Raw genomic sequence first — 18,699 nt, 5'->3', positions numbered from 1 at the left:
GGCCAGCAGGCACCGTGGGCTCATGTAGGGGCCTTATCTTGTTTTCTCTGCATCATTATTTATTCCCATTCCTCGATCCTGGCCCCCTTAGGCATTCTGCAGTGTTTGGTACATTTATTCCATCTCCCGTACTTTTCTGATGACTAGGAAATTTGAGCAAATCATATTAGTACCTCTGAGGTTCGCAGAACTAGGAGGTTCCAGCTCCTATAAGTCACCTGTTTGTAATTTTTGCCCATCTTTTATAGCCTTGCTCTCTTTTTCTTCTTGACCAGAAGTTTCTCCTCATAGTCCCAATGTTAATTCCTTAGCAGTTTCGGATGTCAGGAGTCTTCTTTTTGGGAGTCTTAAATGTCAACCTTGTTAATGGGGCCTTTGTTGAAAAGAAGCCCTTCATTTTGATACAGAGTTACCTTTTTTTGTTGCTGGTGTTAATCTTATGGCTTGTGTTTTTGAAGTTTTATTTAAAATGAGAAACCTTCTCAACTCTAATGCACACAGGTCACCCTACCCCTGAGCCTTAATTTTCATGAAACTTTTCTTTAATTGTCCACGGCAGGGAGTGCAGACTGTTTCTTAAAGGACCAGATGGTAAATATTCTCAGGTCTTTTTGGGCCATGCAGTCTCTGTCCCAATAACTTACTTCTGCCTCTGTTGTGCAAAAGCTGCATTGGATGGTGTATAAATGAGTGGGTGTCACTTTGTGCCAGTAAAAACTCTTTACAAAATAGATGATGGGCTGCATTTGGCCCTCAGCTCTGGGTTGCTGACCTCTGACCTACTTTGTGGCCGATTCAGCCCTGCCTTGGCCTCATGGGAAGTGGACCCATGTCCAGGCAGGGAATCCACAGTGTTTGGGATTGTGATGGGGTAGTGGGCAGGGAGGTCTCCCTGGAGGAGGGGGTATGAAGTCAGGATCTGAAGGACAAGGGGGAATCAGGCCAGCAAAACGGGGAAGCATGTTTCCAGCGCTAGGGGATGGCCTATGCAGAAGCCTGGAGGTATAGGACAGGAAGGTGAGTTTGGGGATCCCAGAACGTTCCCCCCAACAGCTGAGAAACCCCATGCCCACCCTCACAGGCACCTTCAAGATCCAGAAGACTCGACTGCAGCACGAGGGCTTCGACCCACGCCAGACCTCGGACAGGCTCTTCTTCCTGGACCTGAAGCAGGGCCACTACCTGCCGCTGGACCAGGGTGTCTACACCCGCATCTGCTCGGGTGCCTTTGCCCTCTGATGCTCCTCCTCTGCTTGCTAGAGGCTGCCAGCTGGGCCTTGCCCGTGACGCAAGCTTGAGCCAGACAGCCCTGCCTGCGGAGGGGCTGGCCCAGATGCTCCAGGTGGGGCCATCCTGGTGCCGCGCAGCTGGATCCCGGCAGGAGCCCCCGGCTCTCCTAGCTTCACTTTCCTCTTTTCTCCTCTAGGCTCTCTCCTGCCTGAATCCTGGCTTCTGTGTTTATGTGTGTGTGTGTCTTCTCCCTGCTTCCGTTCCATCTGTCCTCACCTCTTCCCTCTCTCCTCCCCTGCTCTCTCCTGGGATCTATAGGCGTGCAGGGCCTCGTTGCCCTCGAGGGGCATCCCTGCTGGGTCCTGGACCCAGAGTGGAGCCTCCTGGCTTCCCTCTCAGCTGTGCCTTAAGGAGCCTCTGTCCAGGCCTCCCCAGGCTGCCGGACTCCAGGGCATCCTCGCCCTCTCTGAGTGCCAGGCAGACCCTCCATCCTCCCCACCGGCCCCCGAGCAGAGGAGCCACAGGTGGTTCGCCCCACTCACCTGGATGTAGGGGGGCATTGTTAAGGGACCTCCAGGCCAGCTAGAGATCTCCCAGGCTGGGCCATTTGCCCTTTGCACTTGACCATCTTTGCTGGGTCTCCCATACACACTCTCTGCCCTTCCTGATGCCCGGAAGGTTCCAGAATCAACTCTTACCCCTTGGACATTGCCCCTGCCCACATGTCTCCTTTTAGGCGTCTCTACGGAGCTCCTGTTAGAGGGGGGCCTTGAAGATTGCATTGGGTGGCTGTTCGGCTCACTGTTCAGATGCCCACCCCGGCAGAGGCCTCTCGGTGTCCCCATTTGGCACGGCTACTGCTGGGACCCATAGGAGTGGCAGCAGGGGTGTCAGGGGAGGGCTCATGCCTGGGGGGTGGTGTCCGAGATGGACTTTTGGGCCTTGGGGGTTCCAGCCTGTTGAATATCCCCACTGGCCTCGTTGGTGATGATGACCCAGTGCTGGTGGTGACATCCTGGACGACACAGCCAGGATGGCTCGGACATCCCCGTTGGCCTTGTTGGTGGCTCATCCTGGACTCCCATGGTTGGGACTGGCCTCCCAGACTGTCCATCCTGCTCTCCTCCCGCAGCAGCATCCAGTCCCACAAACACTGGGACCAGCGCTGTTGCATGTGGGCCTTTCCAAGCACCAAGGTTTTGTTTCCTGGTTGAATTCAAGAAATAAACCTGCAGAGTGTCTGGTGCCCGAATCCCGGTTATTTACTGTCTGTCTCCATGTGGCGCGGAACCCTTTCGGAGTTTCAGATGGCAGGACTTTTTGCTGGGGAACTCATGGTCACTTCTTGCTGCCCCCGCGTGGCCTGTAAGCGCAGTTGCAGGGCCTCTGGGGTCTGGGGACTGGCTGCATATGGGGGTGGGGGTGAGGTGAGGGGAGGTGGGGGAGTGAGGAGGGGTGGGAGATGGGGGTCTTGGGGGTGCAGAAGGGTGGTTAGCATCCTCCCTACCTCCCGGCAGCCTCTGGGGCCTCACAGAGTCCTGCACCAGCCTCAGCCCCAGGGAAGGGACAGTTGATCTGCCTGTGGGTTCTGGCAGGTGCCCCAGTGTGGCCCTAGCTCTGGGTGTGAGCTGCAAAGGGGCCCTTTGGAACTGGCTTTCCAATCCAGGACTCCCAGCTCCAGAGTCTAGACACTCAATCCTAACTTCTGCTGTTTCCCCTTCAGTATTACAATGTCTGTCTCATCTTGTCTCCACTGCAGGGGACAGAGGAGGAAAGGGTTGCGATGCCTGAGCATTTGCTGGGAGGGGCCAGCCCTGAGAATGGATTGGGGCGGGGGATGGATGAAGCCCTAGTTGACTGGGGCTGGTCCTTGGATGCCCAAGTATGGAGTGTCCCCAGTATGCTGATAAAGCAAGTGCATCCCATATGACATCCCATCAGACCTCGCAACTGCCATGGTCCCCCTTATACAGATAAGAAAACAGGCACAAAGGCAGCTCCTGGTGAGAAAGCGGGCCAGCGGGACCTTTCCCATTCCAAAGCCTGTGACTCTCATCAGGGTAAGAGGCTCCCTCTGAGCTGGCAGGGAAATAATCCTGGTGACTCTCGGCAGCAGGCTCTGTGTTTGTCTTTTTAATTAATAACAGACTTTAAGTATTAGAGCCATTTCAGGTTCATAAAAAAATGAGCAGAAAGTACAGACTTCCCATACACTCTACCCCGCACCACTGTTTCCCTTACTATTTATGTCCTGCATTACCAACCTGGGTTTGTTACAACCGAGGAGTCTGTGCTCTCGCAATATTATTACCTGAAGTCTACGGCTTCCATCAGCTTCCACTCTGTATTGTACCTTCCTTGGGTTTTGACCTGCGTCCATTGTGATGGTGTCATCATTCCTCTGCCTTAAAAATCCCCTGTGTTCCCATCTCTTCATCCTTCCTATCCCAACCCCTGGCCCGTGGATCTTTTATGGTCTCTATAGCTTTGCTTTTTCTGGGTCATGCACTTGGAATCCCACAATGTACAGCCTTTTCAAACCAGCTTCTTTGACTTAGCAAGATGCTTTTAAGATCCTTGCCTTTGGCTGGCTTGAGAGCTTTGTGTTTTTTTTTTGTTTTTGTTTTTGTTTTGTTTTGTTTTAGGATTTTATTTTAAAGAGAGAGAGAGAGAGTAGGAGCAGGAGGGGCAGAGGGAGGGGGAGAGAGAGAATCTCAAGCAGACTCCATGCTGAGCATGGATGGAGCCAGATGTGGGGGTGGATCCCAGAACCCTGAGATCGTGACCTGAACCAAAACCAAGAGTGAGATGCTTAACCAATTGTGCCACTCAGGTGCCCCAAAAGCTTTTGTTGTTGTTGTTGTTAAGCTTTTTTGTTGTTGTTGTTGTTGTTTGTTTGTTTGTTTGTTTGTTTTGTGGAACAAGAAGTTCTGTGACTTGCCCCCAGGGACCATCATTAGGTGGGGAGGAAAGCCAGAATCAGAAGGTGCTCAGGAAGGATGTGTACAGAGAGGATGTTTGTCCCTGTGTTATGGGAAGAGAAACTCGCTCCAGCCTGGCATCAATACGTGGGCCAGGAATGTCAGGGCTTAAGCGGTGTGTGAGGGACAAGGGGGGAGAAGCATGCTGGAGAGGGCATGGGGAGGAGGGAGAGTTGAGGACATGAGAGGCTTCCAGGGAGAGGTGGCTGTGATGAGGGAGCAGGAGGCTGGCTGAGGACAAAGCAAAAGCTGGCGCCTTGCACCCCCTCTTCACCCGCTCCCCTCCATATGTGTAGCATTCCTCAGGCACCCCTGACTGCCATAAAACGATAAATAGCTAACTTGCAGAGATCACAAACCTGCAAGTTGGTTTGCAAATGTCCTTGAGATTTACAAACAAAGAAGTTACCTTAACGATAGCCCAATTTCCAAAGACACAGAACTCAGTTCCTCAAGCCCTAATGTCACCCTCCCCTTCATAAAAAACCAAAGGAGGCGGAGGTAGAAGGAAAAGTAAATAAAGTTAAATTTCTTCTAAACCTAAATCTCATTAACAAGGATGCTTGATAGCAGGAATGTAACATTCCACCAGGAGACTCCCAATTGTCTTTACTTGATAGTAACCAGGACTTCAATATCCTGATAGTATTCTTTGCCCCAGTAGCCCTTCTGAACACCCCTTTGTCCTCACCTACCCAACTCCTGTGTATATAACCAGCCACTCCTCACAACCCGGGGCAGCTCTTCCCTGCCCACGGGTCCTGTCCCCATGCTTTTTTTTTTTTTTTTTAAAGATTTTATTTATTTGACAGAGAGAGATCACAAGTAGACAGAGAGGCAGGCAGAGAGAGAGAGAGAGGGAAGCAGGCTCCCCGCTGAGCAGAGAGCCCGATGCGGGCCTAGATCCCAGGACCCTGAGATCATGACCTGAGCCGAAGGCAGCGGCTTAACCCACTGAGCCACCCAGGAGGCGCCCCCCTCCATGCTTTAATAAACCACCATTTTGCACCAAAGATGTCTTAAGAATTCTTTCTTTAGTCGTCAGCTCCGAACCTCACCCCACCGAACCTGACTTAGGTTCTGGGACTTCATCAGCTGGAGGCTAGGACCTTGCCTCTAACCTTTCAAGGGTCTCCCTCGCTCTGGGGAAGAGTCCAGTCTCCCGGGTGCTGCCATCCTGAAGGCTCTTTTCCTTCCATGGTGATTGGTTGTTTCCAGTCTGTGTCTTGCTTCCATGCTTTTACTCCTGCTGTCCCAGGTCCCTGAACCCTTGTTCCTATGCCGCATGCCTGGCCAACTCCAGCTGATCTTTAATTAAGGTGTCATTCACATGCCAAATAATCCACGCTTGTAAATCGTACAGTTTGGTGGCATTTAGTGATCGCAAAGCTGGGCAACCGTCGCCTCTGTCTGGTTCCAGAACATTTTCATTCCCCCAAGAGGGAACTTCAGACCCATTAAAGTCTCTCCCCCAGACCCTGGCAGCCACTAACTGGCTTTCTGTCTCTAGATTTGTCTGTTCCTGACATTTCATGTCAATGAGATCATACAACATGTGGTCTTTGGTGTCTGGCTTCTTCCACTCAACGTCTTATTTTTAAGATTCATCCAGGTTTGTCTCTTTTTATGGCCAAATAATATCCCTTTGAATGGATGGGTCGTGTTTTGTTGACCATTTATCCAGTGGTGGACATTAAGTCATTTACACTGTTTGTCTATTGTGAGTAAGGCTGCTGAGAACATTCATATACAAGTCTTTGTGTGGACATATGTTTTTAATTCTTTCTGGTATAAACCAAGGCATGGAAATACCAGGTCATATGGTAACTGTTTAATCTTTTGAGGATCTGCCAGACTGTTTTTCAAAGTGACTGCACCATTTTATGGTCCCACCAGCAACAGTATATCAAAGTTGCAATTTCCCACATTGCCTCTAACCTTTCAAGGGTCTCCCTTGCTCTGGGGAAGAGTCCAGTCTCCCGGGTGCTGCCATCCTGAAGGCTCTTTTCCTTCCATGGTGATTGGTTGTTTCCAGTCTGTGTCTTGCTTCCATGCTTTTACTCCTGCTGTCCCTTGCCAGCATTCTTATTGGGAATATCTATTACAGACAAGACATGGCCAGCACATGGACCTGAGTCTTCTCCCCAACCAGCTTCTCTGGCTCAGTTAACGCTCCACGTGCATCCAATTAAGCTAGCAACTCGGGACTCAGTCCTGATTCCTCTTTTTTGTCATATCCCAAGGCTCATAATCGGAAAGGACCAAGAACTCTGCCTCCAAGACACACTGAACCCACCGAACCAACCAGCACTAGATTTCTCTAGCCCACTAAATGGGCTCCTAGCTGGCCTCCCTGCTTCCATACCTTCTTTCACAATCCCTTCACCGAGTAGCCACAGTGATTTTTTAAAAACGGATCCTAGTCACTCCCCTACTCAAAGCCCTCCAGAGGTTCCCCTAAGATCAGTTTTCCAGTCTCACCTTTCCTGTCTGGCCTGGGTGGTCAGCCTCCAGTTACACGTGTCTGCCTTCTGCTCGTTCCCGCCTTGGGGCTCTAGTCTCCTTGTGCCTCTGTTGGAGACGCTCTTCCTCCAAATACACAACTGTGTCCTTCCTGCCATTCAGGCTTCCATGTAAATGTTGTTTCATTCACCTCCCGATCTCTACAGCCCCCAGTCACCTTCTCTCCCGTCACCCTATAGTATCTCCATTATTGTGCTGGTTTTTTTCTTGTGTTTATGTGGCTTACCAGTTCATTGACTTCTCCAGGAGGGTACGAGCTAGGAGAGGGCAGGGACTGCTGCCCTCAGGGGCTCATTCAGATGAAGGACAGCATTGGGCACAGGTGGAGCTTGGGAAATGGTTTTCTGAATGAACGAATGAATGAATGAATGGTTGAAGAAAGCATTGCACTCCCCGAGCTTCAGTTTCTCCAGGTGTGAAATGGGAGCATCTGAGGGAAGGCTCAGGTGTATTGTGATGGTGATTGAGGGCACGTGGAGCCCTGGTGAGCAGGACAGCTCCTTATATGTGTAAAGTATCAGCATTGTGGGAACCAGGACATCAGAACAAAAGCCTCTGGTCCTGATTTCTGCTGAAGCAAAGGGTGCTAAATAATAAAACTCGCCTGAACAACACTTTGCGGGTCGGCCTGTATAATTTGTCTATAGCACCTTCATTCACTGCCCTCAATTGTACTGTTTAAGGGACCCCATGGGAACCCACCAGATTTTTTTTTTTTTTTAGATTTTATTTATTTGACAGACAGAGATCACAAGTGGGCAGAGAGGCAGGCAGAGAGAGAGGAGGAAGCAAGCTCCCTGCTGAGCAGAGCACCTGATGCAGGGCTCGATCCTAGGACCCTGGGATCATGACCTGAGGCAAAGGCAGAGGCTTCAACCCTGAGCCACCCAGGCGCCCCAACCCACCAGATTCTTAACAACACAGCATCCACATGATGCTTGCCTTCCCTTCCCAATCTGATATCCCACCTTCTGCCCTCTGCCCTCTGCTACCCCTTAACCACTGAGGACCAAAATTGCCTAGAAGCTTGAAAGACAAAATGTGTTCAACATATTGGAAATGAACGAATGCAGTTACCCCTCCCTTCCCCAGGCTGGATTCAGCCCCTCCTTCTTACTTTCCAGCTACTGCAGGCAGTCAGGACTGTTTGCAGCAAATGGAGTCCTAGCCGCCAGTCTAGTGAGTAGTACTAAGATCTGGCCCATGGTCTGTGTTACTGAGGTGTCTAGCAGATAAAAGCAGTTCTTTCCTCCAAGTCTGTCTTTTTTTTTTTTTTTTTTTTTAAAGATTTTTATTTATTTATTTATTTGACAGAGAGAGAGATCACAAGTAGGCGGAGAGTCAGGCAGAGAGAGAGAGAGAGAAGCAGGCTCCCGCTGAGCAAAGAGCCCGATGCGGGGCTCGATCCCAGGACCCTGAGATCATGACCTGAGCCGAAGGCAGCGGCTTAATCCACTGAGCCACCCAGGCGCCCCTGTCTTTTTTTTTTTTTTTAAAGATTTTATTTATTTATTTGAGAGAAACAGTGAGAGAGAACATGAGCAAGGAGAAGGTCAGAGGGAGAAGCAGACTCCCCATGGAGCTGGGAGCCCGATGTGGGACTCAATCCCGGGGAACCCAGGATCATGACCTGAGCTGAAGGCAGTCGTCCAACCAACTGAGCCACCCAGGCGCCCCTCCTCCAAGTCTGTCTTGAACCTAGCTTCTTTTTGTGATTTTTCAGGATTAAAGGAGTGGAGCCATATTACAGAAGCAATTAGATAACTTTGAAATATGAGAAGGGGTGTATGTGTGTGCGCAAGTGTGTATTTATGTCTTTTTAAAAAAAGATTTATTTATTTATTTATTTATAAAGAGAGGGTGAATGGGGGGAGAGATTCAAGCAGACTCCCTGCTGAGCGTGGAGCCCACTTGGGGCTCCATCTCATGACCCATGAGGTCATGACCCGAGCCCAAAACGGGTCGAATGCTTAACCAACTGAGTCACTCAGGCACCCCATCTGTCCTTTTGTATCATGGTCACCCTAGTGGGTCTGTGAAGTGGTATCTCATAGTTTGATTTGCATTTCCCTGGTGGCTAGTGGAGTGAACAGGACATCTTTGCATGTGGTCGTTGGCCATTTTTGTATCTTCTTTGGAGATATCTCTTAATCTATTGGAGATGTCTATTCAGAACCTTTGCCCGATTTATTTATTTATTTATAAAGATTTTATTTATTTGACAGAGAGATCACAAGTAGGCAGAGAGGCAGGCAGAGAGAGAGGAGGAGGCAGGCTCCCAGCTGAGCAGAGAGCCCAATGCCGGTCTTGATCCCAGGACCCTGGGATCATGACCTGAGCCGAAGGCAGAGGCTTTAACCCACTGAGCCACCAATTTGCTACTGATTTTAAAGATGTACTACCTATGCATGTCTCCTTGCACTTACTGAATTATCCGCCCACCTCCATAAGTGGGCCAGCTCCCCAGGCCCACCAGGCCTTCTCTTCTTTCCAGACTTCTTTGCCCATGCTATTCCCTGGAATACTCCTTCTCATCAGCCATTACACATTTGCCCCATTCTGGGCCTCTCCAAGCAAGAGCAATGATCCCCAGGGCGCATTGGCAGAAGCAATTCTGCCAAAGAACAAGTATCTTTTCAGGTCCAACTCTGTGCCTAGCTTTCCTGGCATCAGGGAGCTTTCCAAGCATCAGAGAACAAAACAAACTCTGTCCTCCTGTAGCTTATATTTTAATTAAAGAGGGAGACCAAAAAGAGCAACAAGATAAATATCAGGCTCAGGAGCATCAAAGTCCACCAAAAGGTGCCTTCCTCCAGGAGATCTCCCATCTCTTCCCTCCATCCCACCTCGCAATCCCTTCTTAGGGACCCCAGCTCTAGGTTCCTCTCTTCGGCCCCACCCTGACACCGGTTCTGCCTGCTCCAGCCCAGGGAAGAGCTCAGGAACAGCGTGCAAAGAATCAAAGAGCCCCTTCGGATGCACCGCAGGGCCCTGCCGCAACTTCACTCGTGGGACTGCGCATGTGCCATAGGCGGCCGCCCGTAGGTACTGACAGCCGTGCGGCAGGGCCGGCCTTCGCGCAGGCGCACTGGTGGCTGCCCGGAGCGCTTCCGCCTCCCTTCCGCCGCCGTCGCCATGGCCGCGCCGGCCTCGGACCTCATCTCGGTCTTCTCGAGCCCGCAGGAGCTAGGCGCGTCGCTAGCGCAACTGGTAGCGCAACGGGCAGCGTGCTGCCTGGCGGGAGCTCGCGCCCGCTTCGCGCTCGGCCTGTCGGGCGGCAGCCTCGTCTCCATGCTGGCCCGTGAGCTGCCCGCCGCCGCCGCCCCCGCCGGCCCCGCCAGCCTCGCGCGCTGGACCGTGGGCTTCTGCGACGAGCGCCTCGTGCCCTTCGAGCACGCCGAGAGCACGTACGGTCTCTACCGGGTGAGAGCTACGGGGGCCGCCGGGGGTCACACCGAGAGGGCCGCGCCCACCGTCCGCACCCGACTACGGGGGCCGCTGGGGGTCATATGAAGAAGGCCGCGCCCACCTCCTGAACCCCGCCACGGGGGTCGCATAGGGTCACACTCTGCCTTCTGCCACTATCTGGGAATGGCCTGCAGCGTGCCCTGAACTCCCACGTCCACTGCCACCGAGTGGGCCGGTAGGGACCTTGAAGTCTCGTTATGCTTTGTCCGGTGGCCAGGGAGAGGGAACACAGTCCAGGCGAGAGCGTGGAGGTGAAACAGTGGCCCATTCCAGGGACCCAGAGACGTTCTGGGGCGCCAGCCCGGTAGCTTGCAAGGGCAGAGTTAGGGAAGGGCCAGGCAGGAGGTATCTGGTGTGGAGCCTAGGTCTCAGTTTTCACATCTCCAGCCTGGACGCCTTCAGGATGATCTACATGCTGTTCTCGGTGCTGATGACCTCCCAGTCTGGTTATCTAACTTGTGGCCTCAGATCTTACACAATTAGGAGAACTGAGGCTTGGAGGAGGCGTGGTCTGCGCTGGGGTCCTCCAGCTGCATCGGCTAAGTCCGCCTGGGGAAAACACGCCCAGGGAGGTGTGGAAGGGGTGGGCTTGGTCAGAAGAAGCTACAGGTCACTTAGGTCCTGGTTGTGTTGTTGCCTTCTCTTTGCGTAGAAGCTTGAGCTGACGATTTCCTGGTTTCTGTTGTTGTTGTTGTTTTGTTTTGTCATCAAAAGGAAGGTCTACTGATTATCAAACATTTTCTCCACATCATCTCATGTAATTTCACAATAACCTAGGAAGTCGAGGCTGTCATTTCCTCCATTTCATAGATGGAGAAACTGGGGCCGGAAAAGGAGAGCTTGTGTGCCGGGGTCTCCTGCTGACCTGCAGGGGAGCTAAGGTTTGAACGGACCCCCCCAGGGACCCTCAGGGACGCATCTCAAGGGCAGGGGCCTCCCAGTGTGTCTTCTTCAAAAGCTTCATTAAAAACTGGGCTCACATTTCTTTCTTTTTACTTTGCATGAATTTGAAGAACTTTTGCTTTTTTTTGAACTGTACTTCCTCAAGTAACAAAATCCTAACAAAACAGTAAAAAAAAAAAAAAAATGTTGCAGGGTTGTTCATTGTCCTTGTATCCAGCGCTGGGGACACAGTGGGGTGTTGGAAAGTTCCCTTATGGGACTCATAGCTCATAGTGGGGCATCGGGCACCAGCACACAGGGCAATAAATAAGGGAAGTCCACTCAGAGCATTCACATAATGCAGTGTGGACCAAAGATAATAGCATGAGAGAGAAAGTGCCTGGGATGTTTGAGCTGAGGCCTGGAGGTGTGAGGTCCTGGCCAGGGGCAGAGCTGGGGCAGAGGGTATGACAGAGACAAATGTGATGCCATGGGAACAAGTGTGGGGCAAAGATTTGCTCCTTCTGCCAGTTTCCCTGTGAGGGGAGTCCCGTGAGTTTCCTGGCCTGTCCTAACAAAGGACCACAACTTGGGTGGCTTAAAACAAGAACTTACTTTCTTAGTTCTGGAGGTCAGAGCCTAAAATCCAGGTGTTGGCAAGGCCACACTCCCTCTGGAGGCTCGAGGGGAGGATCCTTGGTCTCTTCCAGCCTCTGGGGGCTCCTGGTGTTCCTTGGCCTCCAGTCTCTGCATCTGCCTCTTCAAGGAGACCAGTCATTGGATTCAGGGCCCACACTACTCTACTTGAAGTCAACTAATGACATCTGCAAAGACCCCCTTCCGAATAAGGTCTCATTCTGAGGTTCTGGATTGGACACGAATCTTGGGGGCCACGAGTCAACCCAGTATAGGAGCACAGGATTGCTTCTGTCCTCAAGGACAGATCCGGTATACCCTGGGGCTCTGTCAGCAGGAGTGTTCTGCTTACCCTGTGTGCTCTGTGGGTCTGCTGCTGCTGAGGCCAGGGCTTCCTCTGGGCTGGGGGGATTAGCTGAGGCTGCCTCCTTCTTAGGAATGGTTTCTCAATGCCCACAGAATGTTAAGAGAGAAACAGTCCGATCAACCAGCAGTTCCACTTCCAGGAACCTGCCTGACTGACACTCCAGCCCTTGGCTCCCTGGCAGGAGCCCAGGCAGAGGAGGAGGAGGAGAAAGGAATGGCTCTGAGCCTGGTGGGAAGGGGCAGCTAAGGAGAGGATCACGTGACAGAAAGAGGACACTGATACCCTGCACTGGCTTCGCTCAGTGTAATCCCTAAGGGTGTGTATCAATGGGAACCTTGGACAAAGCAGAGAGGTCTTGCCAACAGATCTGACCCTCCTTGGCTCACAGACCTTCCTTGGCTCCCCATTACCCTTAATACAGAGAGAGCTCTTACTCCTCGGGCCAGTGTTCAGGTGACTTTCCATTGCCCTATGTGGTCTGGTATGTGTACTCCATGTCCCTGGCCCTGTCCCTTGTCCCTTCTCATACAGTATTTTTTGTGGCTTCCTGCTTTTCCACTGTGGCTCAGCTTGGCATTGTCTCCCTGGCACAGGATTCCAAGATCCTGTGTGAAGGGAGGCACCAACGTGGGGGTCACAGTTGTCCCTCCTGGAGCAGATCAAATCTGGGGAGATGAGGGAAAAGGCTAGAGCCCTCCACCTTGCAGGGGACCTGACTCCAGGTGCTTCCAAAGAAATTAAATCCACCTTCCCGAGCCCGGGGCATGTGCTGTATGCTGGCCAAGGACACCCTGTAGTGGCAGCCGAAGAGAAGTCAGTGCTTACCACTGTCACATGCGGTGTAGGGGAGGCACAGGCGGGGGGTGGGTCCTCAGAGGAGGTGCTCTGAAGGACGCATAGGAGTCTCCCAGGCAAGGGCAGTGGCTTATGTGTGGGTTGGGGTCGCAGGGTCTGCAAAGCCTTGTGCAGGGCAGAGAGGGGCTGGTTTTTCTCCTGAGGTGTAAGGGACTCTGGGAGCTTTGAAACAGGACTGTGGTACAGCCACACAGGTGCTGGCTGGGGCCAGAGGCCCCCAAACATGCTGGACTTGAAAGACTCCTGGCGGAGTGCCGCCGGGATCCCAGCACACACAGAAGGTGGGTGCGATGATGGGTCTGTCCCAGGGGCCATTCGGTCACCCATGCAAACCTTGTGCCTCTGGGAGCTGCGTGTTGCTGTTGGGTGACTTTTTCCCTCTGTCTGCTGCAGACCCACTTGCTCTCCAGGCTGCCCATTCCTGACAGCCAGGTGATCACCATTAACCCCCAGCTGCCTGTGGAGGAGGCAGCGGAAGACTATGCCAAGAAGCTGAGACAGGTGAGTTGTGGTCGACCTTCTGGTTGTCCCATGCCCCCCACCCCCTACTTGGCCCCAGGGAGGCCTACTTGGCACCCAGGGAGGTGGTGGGGGAGTGGCCCAGCAGGTGGCGCTGCATGATTGTCACCAGCAAAAACTGCCCCCAGGGGTGGTTGGCAAATCCCGCCCCACCCTGGACAGATGCCAGGAGGTTCCCTCTTCTGAGAGGCCACAGCCCCACCTTTGGGTGTCTCAGGGTGGCCCAGCTTCTGACCCTCTGGGAGTGGGCTTAGGCTCTCACATCTGGGGGACAGTTGTGTCTCCAGACTCTTGGCCAGTCAAATGGATGAAACATGGAACCTCGTAGAGACCCTTTCATGCAGGTGAGACTGGGTGTTGCTCCCTGTTAAAACCACTTGGGATTCTTTTTCTGATCACTGTCTCTTTGTGGCCTTCGAGTACCCCCCACAACCTCACAGGACTGTCTTCTCCCCCATCTAGGCCTTCCAAGGGGACTCCATTCCAGTGTTTGATCTGCTAATTCTCGGGGTAGGTCCTGATGGCCACACCTGCTCGCTCTTCCCAGACCACCCCCTCCTGCAGGTGAGTGTGCCCACATGGGCCTCTGCTGACTGGGGCTTCCAGAGGGAGGGCCACTTTTGGGGGCCAGGAGGTACCCACAGCGGGGTTTAGTTAGCATCTGCCAGTTGGCTGGGCTTAACCCTTTTGAGCCTCAGTTCACCCATCTTAAAATGAGGATTTAAATCAAGTAATACAGGATCAGTAGGAGGGGTTGGAATGATCCAACAGACCATGCCGGGTGTGTGTGAGTGCTCATGAAGCTGAAGTGACCTTGTCCTTCTGTCTACATCCCGGCCTTCCTCCCCCAGGAGCGGGAGAAGATTGTAGCCCCCATTAGTGACTCCCCAAAGCCACCACCACAGCGTGTGACCCTCACACTTCCTGTGCTGAACGCAGCTCGAACCGTCATCTTCGTGGCTACTGGAGAAGGCAAGGCAGCTGTCCTGAAGGTAATGGCCAAGGGCCCTGTTCCCAAGAAGATCAAAGGTGTGTGGGCCCAAGGATGGAATATGGCCCCAGATATCATAGTGCTGAAAGCACCAGGTGCCAAGGTACTTGAATAATTCTTGGGCTGAAGGGGAGGTGGAAGCTATAATTATAGGCTAGTTAGGAATAAACAATTATTAAAGCATATTGATGAGGTGAGGCCAAAGCTGCATTCAGGGGCAAATTCATAGCTTTGAAAAGGCAGGTTTTTTTTTTGTTTTGTTTTTTGTTTTTTTTTTAAGATTTTATTTATTTATTTGACAGAGAGAGACCACGAGTAGGCAGAGAGGCAGGCAGAGAGAGAGAGGAGGAAGCAGGCTCCTGCTGAGCAGAGAGCCCGATGCGGGACTCGATCCCAGGACCCCGAGATCATGACCTGAGCCGAAGGCAGCGGCTTAACCCACTGAGCCACCCAGGCGCCCTGAAAAGGCAGTTTTAAAAAGTATTAAATAGGGGTACCTGGCTGGCTCAGTCGGTAGAGCATGTGAGTCTTGAGCTTGGAGGTGTAAGTTCAAATCTCCACATTGGATGTAGAGGTTACTTAAAAATAAAGTCTTGGGTGCCTGGGTGGCTCAGTTGTTAAAAAAAAAAAATCTTAAAAAAAAAAAATCTTAAAAAAAATTGTTAAACAAATTGACCACTTTAGACTTGAAATGAACAATAACGTAAGTCTAGAAAAAGTCAGTGGAAGGAATACCTGACATAATCAGAAATTAATGAATTGGTTAAGGGGAGGGTGACTCTGGGCTAAGCGTCTGACTCTTGGTTTCAGCTGGGGTGGTGATCACATGGTCATGAGATTGAGCCCCACGCCTGCCTGTGCCTCTTTGGAGTCTCTCTCACTGTCCCTTTGCTTCTCACCCAACCCTCCTCATGGTCTCTCTCTCTCTCTCTCTCTAAAAAAGAAAAAAAAATCTTCAAAAAAAAGAAATTAATGTATTGATTAGTATTCTTAAAAGCTTAGTGGTATTAGATTCCAAAGATAAACCCTTGGCAAAACTAATCAGGGAGGAAAATTATGTAGGAGGCATAAGTAAAAAAGGAGGAATAAGAAAAAAAGAAAGACAGTTAAACATAATATTTTAGGGAAATATAGAATATATAAGCTATTAAAAGTAAACAAAATAATAAAAAATATATTGTAATTGCCATCATTGAAAGACCAACTATGGGAGAAACTGGAAATATTTTTAAAAAATTAACAAATAGGGGCGCCTGGGTGGCTCAGTGGGTTAAAGCCTCTGCCTTCGGCTCAGGTCATGATCCCAGGGTCCTGGGATCGAGCCCCGCATCGGGCTCTCTGCTCCGTGGGGAGCCTGCTTCCCTTCCTGTCTCTGCCTGCCTCTCTGCCTACTTGTGATCTCTACTGTCAAATAAATAAATAAAAAATCTTAAAAAAAAAAATTAACAAATAACAATTCATCCTCCCAAACAGTTGAGCCCAGATGTCCTCATGGGCTGGCTTGGTGTTAGGGTTAAAGGTGCAGACTATAAAGAATCCAGCAGACCAGGATCTCTGCCCATGATGCCCAGCATGGCCTTGGGCAGCCACTTCACACCTCCACCCCAAGCCTCAACTTTCCGTTCTGTAGGGTGGGTTGGGAGGGCTCCTCCCTGTGGACCTCCTGAGGGTCAGTCCAGGCAGTTTTAGCTCAGAGTACACTCACCTGAGTCCCCCCAAGCCTCAGCTTCCCCACCTGTAAAATGGGGCTGGGCATAGAGGTGACCTCACAGAGTGAATGGGGCAGGCCCAGCTATCAGAAAGCAGCATTTATAATTTCCACTAATTGTAAGGTCACATGGGGTGATCAGCATGCCACAGCCCATGGGCCCACATCCCGCCAGCTAAGAAGGAATTCTTTTTTAGAGATTTTATTTATTTATTTGCCTCTCTGTAGGCAGAGAGGCAGGCAGAGAGAGAGCAGGGGAAGCAGGCTTCCTGCTGAGCAGAGAGCCTGATGCGGGGCTCGGTCCCAGGACCCTGAGATCATGACCTAAGCTGAAGGTAGAGGCTTAACCCACTGAGCCACCCAGGTACCCCTAAGAAGGATTTTAAAGCAGATGGGAAAAGGAAGAAAAAGGAGAATATTCTCTGACCCATGAAAATTCCGTGGAATCTGGATTGCAGTGTCCGTGAATAAAGCTTCACGGGAACAGGCTCTGCCTATTTGTTCATGTGTCATCTGCTGCTGCTTTCGCCGTGTGAGAGCAGAGCTGCGCACTTGTGACAGGGACAGGGTGTGATCCGCAGAATGCAAGTGTGACCCCGGTCTGTGCAGGGTAGGTGTGCCAACTCCCGTGTCCTGTAGTCACGGATGATAGAAAAGGCAGGGACCGACTGAGGCTAAGACAGCTGGAAGGGCGACATCACCTCTTGAGAGTAGGACAGTCTTGTCCATGCAGGGAACTGGGAGCTCTGAGGGGCTGTGTGGATGCTGGGGGGTGCCTCATGCTCCTGCCCTTTCTATGCAGCGCATTTTGGAGGACAAGGAGGAGAACCCGCTCCCCGCTGCGTTGGTGCAGCCCCACACCGGGAAACTTTGCTGGTTCCTGGACGAGGCAGCGGCTGGACTCCTGACGGTGCCCTTTGAGAAGCATTCCACGTTGTAGCTGGCTCCGAGGGACTCCACGGCGGGGACCACAAATGGCCCTCATGGGCCAGGACCTTCCTGGGCTGGGATCCACTGCCACCACCACTCCAGGCTTCATTTTCAAAAAGCCACCTGGTGCCGCAGGAAGGCCTCAGGGTCTGGCTGCCAGCCCTGCTCTGGGGGCACTCAGCCCACCGGCCAGGGCTCTGGGGGACCAGAGATTAAAGGGAGCATTTGCTTGAAGTCTCCACTCTCTCGTGGTCCTTGGTGGGTGGTGGGAGCAGGGATGCCCCAGCTGAGTGTGTGACCCAAAGCCCTTGGCCCAGCAAGGGGAGGGCAGGGATGGGGTACCCTGGGTGAGTTTCCCAGGGTTGCCGGAGCAAAGGACCACAAAATGTATGGTTGCTCAGTTCGGGGGTGGGGGAGTCAGAAGTCCGAAATCAAGGTGTCCACAGGTTTGGATCCTTCTGGAGGCTCTGAAGGACAGTCTGTCCTATGCCATTCTTCCGGTGTTTGGTGGCTGCTGGCAGCCCTCAGCCATCCTTGGCTTGTAGACTCATCGCTCTGGTCTCCTCCGCTCTTGTCACATGTCCTCCCCTGTGTCTCTGTGTCCTCTCCCATTCTAGTAAGGACACCTGCCAGTGGATATCAGGCAGCCCTAAATCCGGGGTGAACTCTTCTTAAGATCCTTAAGAATTACAGCTGCAAATAAGGTCACTCTTGGAGGTTCCAGGGGACATGGCCTGTGTGTGTGTGTGTGTGTGTGTGTTTAAAAAGTAACAAAATTTACCATCTTAATCATTTTTAAGCGTCCCGTTTGCGGCATTAAGTATGTTCTCTCTGCTTTCACTGCTGTCCATCCCCAGAACTCTTGGGAATCTGAAACTACACCTATAAAACAGCCCCCCAATCTCCCCTCCCCCAGCCCCAGGCACCCACAATTCGACTTTCTGACCGCTCTGGGCACCCCCCATATGTGGAATTACACGTTATTTGTGCTTCCGTGGCTGGTGTCTTTCACTCAGCATAATGTCTTCAAGGTTCATCCGTGTTGGAGGCTAGGTCAGAACCTCCTTCCTCCTTCCTCCTTCCACGGCAGAAGAACATTCCACCGTGCACATATGCCGTGTAGTTTCCCGTCCATCCACCAGCCGCCGCTTGGGCGGCTCCCACACTTTGCTCACTGTGACAGAGCTACCACAGACTCAATTCTTTTGGGGATATTCCTAGAAGTAGAAAGGGTGATTCATATGGTGATTCTATGTTTAAATTTTGAGGCCCTCTGTACCGTTTTGCACAGCAGCTATACCATTTTCTGTTCCTGCCGCTGGTGCCCAAGGCTTCTTCACCACCTCACCAATGTGTGTTTTGTTTTGTTTTGAAAGTAGCCTGGGGACATATCCTTTTGGTATACACTGTTCAGCTCACTACACACTTAACTGAGCCCTCCCTGCACACAGGGGAGTGGCAGCCTCTGTGTCCCGCTGTGCTGCAGGCCTTGTCAGAGCCTTGAATGTTGAATGGGCCGAGACTCCTCAGTCTGTGATGTATCAGGGCTGCAGCATTTTCCCAGAGCTTGACTGTGCATACAGACCACCCATCAGCCTTGTGGGGGAGG

General features: G+C 51.9%; 2 protein-coding genes across 6 annotated transcripts in view; both read left to right on the top strand.

The window, feature by feature from the left end:
• SLC27A1 (solute carrier family 27 member 1) overlaps positions 1-2,482 on the top strand; it is a 34,827-nt gene extending 32,345 nt beyond the window's left edge. For all 5 annotated transcript variants that reach the window (XM_045081895.1, XM_045081890.1, XM_045081901.1 and 2 more), the window contains one exon: positions 1,082-2,482. In XM_045081895.1, the coding sequence (XP_044937830.1) occupies positions 1,082-1,239 (158 nt within the window). In that variant the 3' untranslated portion in view covers positions 1,240-2,482. The remainder of the gene's footprint in view (positions 1-1,081) is intronic.
• Positions 2,483-9,817: 7,335 nt separating this feature from the next.
• Positions 9,818-17,324, top strand: PGLS (6-phosphogluconolactonase). Its single transcript, XM_004761022.3, has 5 exons — positions 9,818-10,157; positions 13,336-13,443; positions 13,924-14,025; positions 14,313-14,453; positions 16,963-17,324. The coding sequence occupies exons 1-5, from the start codon at positions 9,870-9,872 to the stop codon at positions 17,098-17,100; spliced, it is 777 nt and encodes a 258-aa protein (XP_004761079.1). The 5' UTR covers positions 9,818-9,869; the 3' UTR covers positions 17,101-17,324.
• Positions 17,325-18,699: the final 1,375 nt, after the last annotated feature.

Source organism: Mustela putorius, unplaced genomic scaffold, assembly GCF_011764305.1.
Source record: "Mustela putorius furo isolate JIRA1106 unplaced genomic scaffold, ASM1176430v1.1 tig00000095_pilon_pilon_pilon, whole genome shotgun sequence".
Classification (NCBI taxonomy): Eukaryota; Metazoa; Chordata; class Mammalia; order Carnivora; family Mustelidae; genus Mustela; species Mustela putorius.
The sequence above is the reverse complement of the archived record's forward strand: the minus strand, read 5'-3'. Positions and strand labels throughout refer to the sequence as shown.

What these genes read in the sequence shown, in the direction of transcription:
- PGLS (XM_004761022.3), top strand. Translation starts at nt 9,870, where the DNA reads ATGGCCGCGCCGGCCTCGGACCTCATCTCGGTCTTCTCGAGCCCGCAG. An exon ending in GCACGTACGGTCTCTACCGG is followed by an intron (nt 10,158 to 13,335) that starts GTGAGAGCTACG and finishes TGTCTGCTGCAG; the next exon opens with ACCCACTTGCTCTCCAGGCT. An exon ending in ATGCCAAGAAGCTGAGACAG is followed by an intron (nt 13,444 to 13,923) that starts GTGAGTTGTGGT and finishes TCCCCCATCTAG; the next exon opens with GCCTTCCAAGGGGACTCCAT.